Below are 12,658 nucleotides of genomic sequence, written 5' to 3' on the forward strand. Positions count from 1 at the left end.
GATGTCAGGTAATAAATAACACTAATTTCGCATACCTACAAATGTAAAGGCACCTTATCACTGTTTAAGTTTCTCACTCTTTGTAATGCCTGCCAACATTTTAACTCAGGCAAATTACGGTATTGTTTTTGCTGTTTTTTCACTGGGATAAAATACACAGTCATAATATCCTTTTATCAGTTTTCATGGTATAAAAGGACTTTGGTGCTTAATTCAAGCTGCATGTTGCTGAGACAGTTTCAGAGCTCCTGTTTTGGAATATGTATTTATCTTACCTTTTAGTTGTTGTCTTTTCTTTTCACAGTGGTCTAAGTGCCACTTGCCCAAGAAGATGCAGTTGTGACCCTGCCTTGTCAGTGCAATGCTACAGAACTATGGAGATCCCCAGAGAGATTCCTTTTGCCACCAGGAGACTCTACATCAGTCATAGCAAAATTAAACAACTCCAGGTAAGAAAAAATCCAGTAAAAATACTTTTTGTAACGCACTGTAACCAAAAGCTGTGCTTCCCAGATGATGGTGGCTTTCAAATGAAGAGAGAATCTTATTCCACATTCTAAAAACTGATGAAATCCTGTGAGATCTAGTTTTATTTTTACTTACTTTTTTAAAGATATGTAAATATATTCCTACATAGATTTCAATAGCCTGCAGTCTCTGAGCACCAGTTCACACTGCCACAATGATATTTTGTATTAAACTCAAAAAATAGTAATTTACAACTAGGAGACAAATGTTGACTTTTTATATGCTCAAATAACCACTGAGTTCCAGAGTAATTGTTTCACTTGTTAAAAGCTTTTGCAACTTTTGATACAATATAATATTTTTTCACAGTAAATGGAAAGATTTTATTTACTAGAATAATTTCCTTAATAAATGAAATTGAAGTTCTTTTCCCCCTCTGCAGTTGCAAGTGTCAGGTACAACTGCTGTTAGAAATGACAGAGGAATTAAGTAAGTTAGAGTTTAAGGCAGAATGAGAGATGTTTCTAAAAGTAATGCTCGGCTTATCTAATAACTCATATAAACAGTAGCAGGTTATAACTGAAGCTGCCAGCTACTTGTGTTGTTAAAAATGTTTATTCTGGGTTTCTTGAGGCATAACTGGATCCCATTATTAAAGGCATGATCAGTTTATACTATTTTTGCATTATGCTCTGGAACGGCTCTTCTGTTTTCTACCATGAAATATTTTCACTTAATAAATTCAACTTCTACTGATAGACAAAAGAGAAATACAATTTTATATGTGCTTGCTGTGTATCAATTTACTACAAATAATAAGAAATGTTTGATTCAAGAGAGACATTTTCCTTCAAGTATGCATCTCCTCCTATAAAGAATATAACTTTAATACTTTGAAATGCAACTTTGATTTTGCTCTCAGGATTGAATTAAATAGGTTAGAAGGCAGCTTTGAGCATCATCTGGGATACCTGTTGCTCACTGAAAAAATAGTTATTTTACAATTTAACTCTAAAAAGAGTTTACTTTCATTTAGCTGCTACTAATATCTCTGGTTTTCTTGGTTTAGCTCCCAAACCTACAAAAGTCAAAGTTCACTGGTGTGATTTAGCTATATTGATGTGCTCTAGTTAGACAAAAGATCTGTCAAATGAATTTTTTATTAGGAAATACATTTTATGTGCAAAAAAACCCCAAACTCATTATTATTTTCTTTCCAAGAGAAGGCAGATGAGCCATTTTTCCTTTCTTAGGCTAGTTGTCCATATCTGTCAGCTTCTCCTCAGTTACTACTAAAGTGGCCTTAGGTTCTGACTAGAGCAAAAAAACACAGGTGTTATAAAGCATTTAAGTGTTGGATATAAGTGAATAGAGCAGTGGAATAAATGTTTTATGACTGTTCAGAACAAATGATGCAAGAAACCATCTAAGGATTTTTTACTTTATACATTCATTCAACTGAACAATCAGTATACCTTACTTATACTACTGGCTTTGCACTGGAAAGTGGTAGTCCTTTCATGCTATCTGCCTGTAGTTATGCAGATTGTTTCCTTAAGATTAGACTGAGTCTCTGAATATATTTTTCACTTTTCTTTCCATGCAGCAAATTATGCTTCTGAGGTCTTGACATCATAAATGCATATGCTTAATTTTACACAGCTAAGAAATTCAACTGGCAGATCTCACACTACTTGTAGAAACAGCATTTGATTTTTGCTTGCAAAGTGCATGTCTGGAAGTGCTAAAAGAACTCCATAGGAGGTTTTGTTTGCCTGGTTTTTAAATTCCTTCACTTACTTAATTTTAGAGTTTAAGAAATTGCTTATAACAAACCCCAGTTCATAAAAACAGGTCATTAAAAAGTGACAAAATTATTAATTTTTTTCTATTTTAACAGTATGTTAGATCCATTTTTATTAGATCTATTTTTTAAAATGTAAAACGGTATTAGTATCACTTTACAGACAGCCCAGTTAGAGAATAAAATAGCACTCTGTAGCAAAAAGATAGCTGATAGGCTTCCAAATATGTCTGGATTCATATTAGAAAGACTGGGTGGTTTGTAACAGCATGGACAAATGTTCAAGTCTCAAAACTGCATAGTCACAAAGCCTAGCAAAGCATACCAAATAGGTGGAAAATAGAGATTATAATAATCTGCATTAAGAAGCCTAACATCATTACAGAATGAATGTCTGTAAATTGACTCTCGTGTAGCTGTCACTTCATAAGATGAAAATTAAGTCTTTTAGTGAGATACAGTAATCAACTGAAGAAAAGCAGGAAATACTGTTTTGAACTTATAAAAGAAAATATGTTGAATTTACAAAGGTTCACATTTGTTTATATTTCCTTAAGACTGTTTTCTCACTTAAATATGACTATGCTTTTCTTTTCATGAGCGATGCAGTTCATTCCTATGGGACTTCTCATGATAAAGCTTTGAAACATTAGCCTCCTAATCATGACCAGAACTAGACATGCAACTCTGTGATTTCTATAAAGAAATACATATATTACAAAACTGCATTTATAGAAAAGTTAGAAAATAGACAACTTCATTACTTGCTGTTGAGAATGTAAGGTGGTTTGTTGGTTTGTTTGCTTATTTTTTTGGAGGTATATTCCCTCATTGAACTAAAATGTAACTGATGAAGAACCCTGCATTAATAGAGGTTCCACATCTATACTTTCTCACTGGCTGCATCAATCTTTCAATGCTCAGAAATAATTTTACAAGACAGAATAAATATAAACAGAAAGTAGGGATGACTAAGGATACCAAAGCAGAATGAAATCTGACTCTCCTTTAACAGCTTTGTGGGCGCTAATTTTAACAGAAGTTAAAATGCAGAGTTTGTAGCTAAGGTAAAGAGACAACCCCAAAACATCGAAGAGTTCGATAAATGAAGCTGAAAGTAATATTTTAACAGTCACCTTTATAAGCCAATTTCACATACACAAGTACAATATCCAAATGTATTTAATCAGGCTGGTAGAACACAATTACTACCCCATACCCGCACAGCAAAGAGAATTGCACTGCCTTCCATGTACATTCTTGACTGGGTCGAGGAATTATAGAATCATAGAACAGTTAGGGTTGTAAAGGAAATTAAGAGCATCCAGTTCCAACCCCCCTGCCATGGGCAGGGACACCTCACACTAAACCAGGTCACCCAAGGCTCTATCCAACTTGCCCTTGAACACTGCCAGGGATGGAGCATTCACTACCTCCCTGGGCAACCCATTCCAGTACCTCACCACCCTCACAGTAAAGAATTTCTTCCTTATATCCAATCTAAACTTCCCCTGTTTAAGTTTTAACCCATTACCCCTTTTCCTGTCATTACAGTCCCTAATGAAGAGTCCCTCTCCAGCATCCCTGTAGGCCCCCTTCAGATACTGGAAGGCTGCTATGAGGTCTCCACGCAGCCTTCTCTTCTCCAGGCAGAACAGGCCCAACTTTCTCAGCCTGTCTTCATATGGGAGATGCTCCAGTCCCCTGATCATCCTCGTGGCCCTCCTCTGGACTTGTTCCAACAGCTCCATGTCCTTTTCATGTTGAGGACACCAGAACTGAACACAGTACTCCAAGTGAGGTCTCACAAGAGCAGAGTAGAGGGGCAGGATCACCTCCTTCGACCTGCTGCTCACACTCCTTTTGATGTAGCCCAGAAAACGGTTGGCTTTCTGGGCTGTGAGTGCACACTGAAGCTGGCTCATGGTCATTTTCTCATTGACTAACACCCCCAGGTCCTTCTCCACAGGACTACAATGAATTTCCTTTTTGCCCAACCTGTAGCTGTGCCTAGGATTGCTCTGACCCAGGTGTAGGACCTTGCACTTGGCATGGTTAAACTTCATGAGGCTGGCATCAGCCCACCTCACAAGTGTGTCAAGGTCCCTCTGAATGTCATTCCTTCCCTCTAGCGTATCAACTGAACCACACAGCTTGGTGTCATCGGCAAACTTGCTGAGGGCACACTCAATCCCACTGTCCATGTCACCGACAAAGATGTTGACCAAGACCTGTCCCAACACCAATCCCTGAGGGATACCACTCGTTACTTATCTCCAGCTGGACACTGAGCCATTGACCACAACTCTGCATGCAGCCATCCAGCCAGTTCTTTATCCACCGAGTGGTCCACCTATCAAATTGATGTCTCTCCAATTTAGAGACAAGGATGTCATGTGGGACAGTGTCAAATGCTTTGCACAAGTCCAGGTAGATGACGTCAACTGCTCCACCCCTGTCCATCAGTTCTGTAGCCCCATCATAGAAGGCCACCAAATTGGTCAGGCAGAATTTCCCCCTAGTGAAGCCATGCTGGCTGTCACCAAGCACCTTGTTGTTTTTCATGTGCCTTAGCATGACTTCCAGGAGAATGTGCTCCAAGATTTTGCCAGGCACAGAGGTGAGACTGACTGGTCTGTAATTCCCTGGGTAATTATGCTGTACAGCATGCTTCATAGTTTCTCTCAATGGGAGTAAAATGTGGTGGTAGCTACCTGTCTCTGGGGGAAATAGCATAAAGACTATAGTGTTAGTTTAATATATCTTACTGATGTGGTACTCGTGAAACCTGTAGTGAGATGTTTATTGGACATGGGAAGGGAAAATGGATGAAGACACTCCTTCCCACCTCTCCCATTCAGAATACTTGCTTATCTTGCTCTGAGCTTTCTGTGATTCCCATATAAATGAATTTTTACAAATCAAGCCCTAAGGCCAATGGGCAGCATCTCTGGTAGTTTCAGAAAACTACTGTTTAAGGAACTGGTGTGCTCAGAGAACCCTCAGATTCACCCTCATTGCATGCTTCCTCTTATGTTGGCTTGGGGGAAACTGCTAGATTCACTTAAGTTTGCTTTTTAACTTGAGACACAAGATTGCAAGCTTGGGTAACAAGCACGTTCCAACACAGCAGAAATATAATGAAGCAATTAGTATGTCTCTGTATATTATAGTCACAGTCAACATCTAAGTTCTATTTCCCACTGCAAAGCATCTGTTTATTGCCAACTAACAAAAACCTAAGATTGTGTAAAAGCAATCTGTTCCACTGAGGTGATTTTCAGACCAAGCTGATCTGACACTTTTGGTTTGGTCATCTTAATAATATGTGAGGTTTTTACTTTAAAGGAGAGATGGTGTGGGGAGAGAAGAAATACAAACATCAGATTTTAGTTGCCTGCAAAAACTTTATAGTAGGGAGAGGTGATGATATCCATGTATGCTTCCTCTGGGGAATACATGCTGCAGTGACAGTACTGCTGATATATGGAAATGGCTGTATGATGAACTCAAAACTACTCCAGCAAGCTGTGTTGAGCATAGTGAACATTAACAACCATCTGCTTTCTGCAAAGACTGTGATATTAGATCTCCATTTAATGATAATATTAGATCTCCATTTTATAGAGGCTATCCACCAGGCAGAAGTAAAAGGAATATTCCTTATTCAAACATTGTGTTTGTTCAAAACTAGACACAATATGAACTTAACAAGATTGTAAAAATCCAAGTAAATACTGGCAAACTGCAGGTACCTACAGTAACACCTCTATCATTACCATTTCCCTTAGTTTCTTATTCTAAATATATAGTTTCTTAATATACACTAACAATTGTCAGAGCATTCAGAAGAGGTAACTAGTGAGGAGATCCATAAATAGATGATGTACTATCACATGACTTTTTATTTCTCTTTAAGATTACTGACTTCAGGAGAATGTCAGCCCTTGAAGAGCTGGTCCTATCATGCAGTGGCACAGAATCAATAGAAAACAACACTTTCAAAGCTCTGAGCACCTTGAAGTCCCTGGAACTCTACAAAAATCAGCTGAAACAAATACCCACCTTCCTCCCATCTGGCCTTGAAATTTTGAAACTCGCTGATAACTTCATCAACACTCTGCATGTATCTGATTTTGAAGGTTTGCTGAAACTAAGAGTGCTTGATATTCGAAACAACTTGATTTTGACCCTGCCTTCAAGCGCATTTTCTTCCCTTTTGAATTTACAAACTCTGATTCTGGATGGCAACAATATGAAATCTGTGTCTGCACCACTTAAGCTTCCTAGACTGAAGTATCTGAGCATGGCTGATAATAAACTGAACTCGTTCCCAACCAACTTCTTTGCATCTTTCCAGAATCTACAGTTTCTCAGTTTAAGTGGCAACTTTCTGACAAAAGTGCCTCTTGACCTACCTAAATCCCTGTTGTCACTAAAATTAGAGAAAAACCAACTTAAAACAATAAGACTTCGAGACATGAAGCACCTAGAAAACCTGTATGAGCTCTTCCTGTCAGAAAATCAGCTAACATCAATAGATGGTGTCCAGCTTCTTCCTAACTTAACAGCACTGGAGCTCTCTAAGAACCAGCTCCACACTATGCCAATCAGGCTGCCTGGCAGATTGCAGAAACTTGACTGCAGCAGTAACCTGATTCAAAGGGTGACAGCACAGGACTTCCAAGGACTACAGGACCTCAAGCACTTGTTTCTTGACAACAATGCTGTTAGCATGTTTGAGGCAGGAGCTCTTCAGCAGTGTGCGCAGCTTTCAAATCTGGCACTGGAACAGAATCTCCTCATTTCTATTCCTCTGAGGCAAGTGAATATGAGGAGAGCTGGTTCCCAGGTGTCATCTCTCCTTCCTTACATTATGAGAATGACAGCCAAATAGGAAAAAAAATTGTATTCAGACCCAGTGATGATAGAAGTCTACTCATGCCATAAACCCATTACCATAACTGGCACTAATTAGCACTCTTGTTAGCAGTTTCAGCACAGAAGTAGAACTGTTTTCATTACCTCAGTAGTCCCCAGTGAATCTACTCGTTTCATATCCCTCTCTGCCACTAAGACTACTTTCTTTAATTAGCACACAAATAAGAGGAACCTGCTAGGAGAATATAACATAATTATTACAGAGGAGTTTTATTGCTGCTTAGATTTATCTTCCCCCGTAACATGAAATTAATAGAGCATTCCATAAAAAGGAAAGGCAGCAATTTTAAAGCTGATGTTTCTAGCAACCCACACTGAGTTTATTATTGTTAAAATATTAAGATTTCAGGAGCAGAGTCTGGTCAAAAAGAATGTGCTTTTTCAGTGGATATTAGCATTTGCAACTTCATTAAATTCACACATTACAAAGTATTTGGAATGCATATAAGCTATCCAGCCTCAGGCTCTAAGTAAAATTCTAGTCAAAGGAGCACAGAAGAAACATCCCTTGGGCATGCTGTGTTCATTAATGCCCTGCTTACAGGTTCTCTCATGTCCATATGAGTGTTGGTCCTGGCCATTATCAGAGATGACATACTAAGCCAACTGGAGGCTGCTCTGATATAAAGTGGCAATTTTATTACTTCAAAAACCTGTGCAATAAAACGGCATAAAAATACCAAAGTAATTTCATTAACATCAACTCCTTTAACACAACTGCACTATTACGTTTTATTTTTTATGGCTTGTGGACAGGTTTAACTAGCCCAAATAAATAATGCAGTAAAATTTCAATTCGTTTAGCATCAGGTCCTTTAGCATTTGAATCTACTTGGCAGCAGCTTTATAATCAGAAAGTGATTTAGTGGTGTATAAATATTTGATTTCAGTCTAGCTTGACAGGAATGTTTAATGCTTTCTTGTTACTTTAGCATTGTCTAATCCATCTTATTTTACAACCTTCGCAGTCAAGAGAATTAACAGGAAGGAGTTATCTATTAGCCCATAAACAGTACAACTCTTAAGGAAATATTGGGGACTTTTTATTTTCAACTGAACAATGAATGCAGATTTGAAGGGGAGGCTATAAGCATCAAAAAGGGGAATAAAAATGACAAGGCATAAAATTTATAGACTTAATTTGTCTGATGATCACCAGGTACGCATGGATATACAGAAATAAAAGTATTGCTTCTAACAGTTACCTGAGAACTCAGTCAGCAGTGTCAAAGGTTAAGAAATACAGTTAATGTGCTACAGTTCATGGATCCTAGCAGTTAATTCAGCGGGAATGAGGAAAAAGAAGGCTTCTTTTGTTTTTTGTTTGTTTTTTTTTTTTTTCCTGAGAATAAAATAATCCACAAGTCCAAGTATTTTCAGGGCTTGTAGAGAAGGGCCTATACTCCCTAAAATCTTGCAGGGGCTGGTGAGAATGCAGGCAGGAGTCTGATGATACTGCCTGGGGTGGCAGCAGCACAATGTGGCTGCCACAGTCAGCTCCCAGGTGAGCGTGGCTTCTCTGCCATCAGCAGGATCATGCATCATATACTCCAGTGCCATTATTTTCTCAAGACCAACACAGCCTGAAGTCAAAGAATATAGCCATGAAGTCAAAGAATACAGCCATAAAGTCAAAGTCTAACTTTAGTATATAAGACCCTTCACAGGTTTAAGGACTTGGTGATCAGGCTTTAGACTGTAATCAGTCTGGATAAACATCGCAGATGATACTGCTTTTGAAATCAGTGGCACTAGGGTTTTACCCCAGCATACCCTTCTGACATTACAATATCACATTAGGCAATTATATTCATTGCCTGTGGCTAGGTTTCAAAACATTTAATGCAACCACAAGCATTTGGTAAGACTGACTCTTGTGGAGTACCAACACATGAAATTCTCATTTCCCCCAGGGAATATAGCACAATACAGAACTGCCCTACTCTTGAAATAGTCCCACTGGAGTTGTGAGATTTACACAAATAATGGCAACAACCTTTCAGCTTAAGAGATCACTCAGCTTCACAAAAAACAGCCAGTGAGGGTCATGATGTAACTTCTTAGTATTTTCAAAGGTATCTTCTATCATTACATCAATTTAACCTATCACATCAACCTTTACTGGTTGTTGTAGTATACTGTTCTATTCTAAATAGCTCTTGGTAGTATCATCTATAATTTCCCTGAGAGTTTCACTGAACAAGCTTTCTTAAAATCTCTAACTATGACTCTTAATTTCTTCATTTTGCATACTACTATAGCAAAATGATTTTTAAGCTACTTTCAAATTCATTTTATTAAAGACAGTCCACACCAGTTAAGTGGCTTTCTATGAAGTGCTTGTTACTAACTACATATAGCAGGAGGAAATGAGAAGATTCTAACTGAGCAAAACTTCTGAAATAAAACAGTCTTATCATACAAGATGTATGATGTAAGAGGTATGAAAATAAGAATGGTACTGACCAGTCAAATATCATATCCAGAACTTATGAGCTTTTTTTTTATCTTTTAAATATAACCAGTTCTAATTTTCTAAAGTATGATTTAAAAAGACCATAAAAAACCACTTCTATTTTCCCTGTTGCTGATTTCTTAAACAGAGTATCATCAGACAGGCTGCCTCTGTGATTAATGTTTGAATCTGATGGGAGCAGGAGAATAAAATGAAGGAAAAATTCTAGCTCATGGACTAAAACATCTTTTTAAACAAACTATGCATAAAAGTACTTGAAGGAGTAGTGTTGCCATGTTTCTCAAAACTCTTGATCTTTCATGGTGCTATGATTTGGTCATTGGCATACTTATGGCATCAAAAGTACAAAATGCATTTTTAAGCTTGACACTCAGTTGAACACATTCTTCCGAACACAGTGCAGCAGGACTGCTGTTCATTTCAGTTTAACAAACACAGGTCAGAACTGCGGTAATTTTGGAAAACAGTTCAAGTGTGCATAGACAGTATTCCTACAACTTAAAGGAAAGGACATGAACACTTCAGGACAACATCCTATTTTGCAGAAGATTGCATTTTTTTGTTAATGAGAGTATTACCTTTATATGTCAGATGTGCCTGGGCAAATACTTACTGTCAAACACCACTTACACAAACAGAATCAGTATGATGAACATAACATCTTTGTGTTGCTTTGTTTTTCTTCAGACTTCCAGACACCCTTGCTAGATTGGACCTAAAGGGAAATGACATAGAGGACGTTGGAGAACAAGAGCTGAAGGACTTGAAACAGCTTCAGGTTTTAAATTTACGGAATAACAAGATATCTGCCTTGGATCGCAAAGTCTTAGAGTATTTACCCCGCCTTCGTCATCTGTATTTAGATGGAAACCCTTGGAACTGCACTTGTGACCTTCTCAGAACCAGAAGAGCGCTGGTGGACAAAGGGACGGATGTCAGAGGAGGGCAGTGTGTGGCGCCAGCAGAAAGCCGAGGAGAAAGTTGGATGTCTTCCAAAAAGATCCTACAGCAGTGTGAAGATAATCTGTCTTCCACGGAAAGAGGCAAAGAGGACAGAAAGAAAATGAAACCCAGTGAGGCCTCCAGCATTGGAGTGAACACAGATGATGATTACTATGATTATGAATTAGACTAACCCCATGGCTATGAATTAGATAACCCCAGGCTTGTCTGGAGCTGCCGACTACCACCACCATCTCTACTGACAACCGTCTGCTGACTTGACACTAACTTTTCCTCTTTAGTTTGTACTATAAGAGGTAATAGCTAGTGACAGAAGGGCTTAATAAGGATGCCATTGTAAACTGAAAGTTGTAAAAAATGCAAATTGTTTTTCTACCCCATTAGTACTATGTAGCTTGAAGCAAGTAAGAATACAATTGCTAACTCTTAGAAAAGCAGCCTGTAATGCTGTATGGACCTTTTAATAGTAGTACATTCTTATAGTTGCATAAAACTTCACAAATAAAATCCTGCAAAACCACAAGATACTATTACTAGGAGTCTGGAATTCAACACATTTAAACTCACAGGTCTGCAGTTAAGACAAAGAGTTACACCTGTGTGTCCAACTTCTCAGGACTGTTCAAAGATTCTCGCTTTTAAGAAATTAATTTGTTTTCCTGAAGTATTTGCCTCTTTATTTTAGACTAGTTCAAATGACAGACTAATTTAGCAGAGGACCAGGCAAAACACAGAAGGCTCATCTTCATCACAGTGAATGCAACAGACACAAGAATCAGTGTCCCAGTTAATGAGACTTAATGCTAGTTCCAAAGTTAATAAATAGTGAGGAATGAAAACACTGGGACCAACCTGACATAATTCTACTGTTGCAAATAGAAGAAGGGAGATTCACAGGATCTGAGTTCTCAGATTCTTTGCCTCTGGCAAATATTAGGATAAGAGCAAGTGAAACAAAGTTTTTGGAAGAGTTTATTTTGGTAGCTGAATAGCTACCTCACTACAATACAGCTTACAATGCTGTGTGTGTACACTTTTGGGTTAGGTGTACTTCACGTGGAAATACACATTGCAGGCTCCCTCCTTCACTGGCAGTGACCTTCCAGACTTTTGCAAACAAAGTAAGGACCTTAGTGGTACATGCATCAGCTCTGATGTATGTACAGATTTTATTGAACAGCTCCCAAAATGCTTGAAAACTAAACAGAACTGAATGACTGAGACCACTAGACCCAGTGATTTACAAACAGCAACCTAAGGGGTTTCCTGGCAGTCCATAATCTCAGCTGATAACCAAGGAGTAATCACACCAGCAAATCACTTTTCAAAGCAAACAGTCTCTATTATTCTTTATCTTCTGCTGGCACTCAGTAACTGAGTAATGCTCACATTCATGGAGGCTGTTTTGTCAGGTGTCAGTGCAGCTATTTGGTTATACTGTCTATGCAAATGCAATTGACACCTGGGTTTCTTAGGCACCGAACACATTAACAACTGGAGTAAAACATCTGATTTCATTTTCCTTCGCATTTTAACTTTTTTACATATCATCAGCCACCCAAATGTTTGGAATCTGAAGATTTAGGTATTTACGAAAGCACAAGCCTTCCTTGTGGTTTGACTTCCTTGTGCTTTCGCTGGCTAGTGTTGGTCTGTATTACAAGCCTGGGAAGTAGTTATTTTCTGAGCCAAAAAAAATATTTTTGGCATACAGATTTTTTTTCATTCAACTTTACATTGGTGGATTCTTTTAACAGAGCACTTTAAATACGTCCCTGTGCCACATCAGCCCACCCATCTGTCTGGCAGCAGAGGGCTGGCTCACTAGATCTCGCTCTTATTTTCTGCCTGCAGTGGGATTTGTATCTTCGGATCTGCGGGCCACCACAAGCAGAAAGGAGCCAAAGGAGCCAAAACCTGGGAAGTGCAGGTTTTGTGGGAGCTAGCAAAGTAGGGCACGCACCCCCAAGTCCGGACTGCCTCGGAACCACAGCGGCACACTCCAC

General features: G+C 38.5%; 1 protein-coding gene across 1 annotated transcript; it reads left to right on the forward strand.

The window, feature by feature from the left end:
- The first annotated feature begins 260 nt into the window (after positions 1-260).
- On the forward strand, positions 261-10,824 carry LOC101879515 (nephrocan-like). The gene is made up of 3 exons (XM_013130502.3): positions 261-449; positions 6,192-7,093; positions 10,377-10,824. The coding sequence occupies exons 1-3, from the start codon at positions 261-263 to the stop codon at positions 10,822-10,824; spliced, it is 1,539 nt and encodes a 512-aa protein (XP_012985956.2).
- The last annotated feature ends 1,834 nt before the right edge of the window (positions 10,825-12,658 follow it).

Source organism: Melopsittacus undulatus, chromosome 3 (genome assembly GCF_012275295.1).
Source record: "Melopsittacus undulatus isolate bMelUnd1 chromosome 3, bMelUnd1.mat.Z, whole genome shotgun sequence".
In the NCBI taxonomy this organism is placed as follows: domain Eukaryota; kingdom Metazoa; phylum Chordata; class Aves; order Psittaciformes; family Psittaculidae; genus Melopsittacus; species Melopsittacus undulatus.

What these genes read in the sequence shown, in the direction of transcription:
- LOC101879515 (XM_013130502.3), top strand. Translation starts at nt 261, where the DNA reads ATGTATTTATCTTACCTTTTAGTTGTTGTCTTTTCTTTTCACAGTGGT. An exon ending in GCAAAATTAAACAACTCCAG is followed by an intron (nt 450 to 6,191) that starts GTAAGAAAAAAT and finishes TTTCTCTTTAAG; the next exon opens with ATTACTGACTTCAGGAGAAT. An exon ending in CTCATTTCTATTCCTCTGAG is followed by an intron (nt 7,094 to 10,376) that starts GCAAGTGAATAT and finishes GTTTTTCTTCAG; the next exon opens with ACTTCCAGACACCCTTGCTA.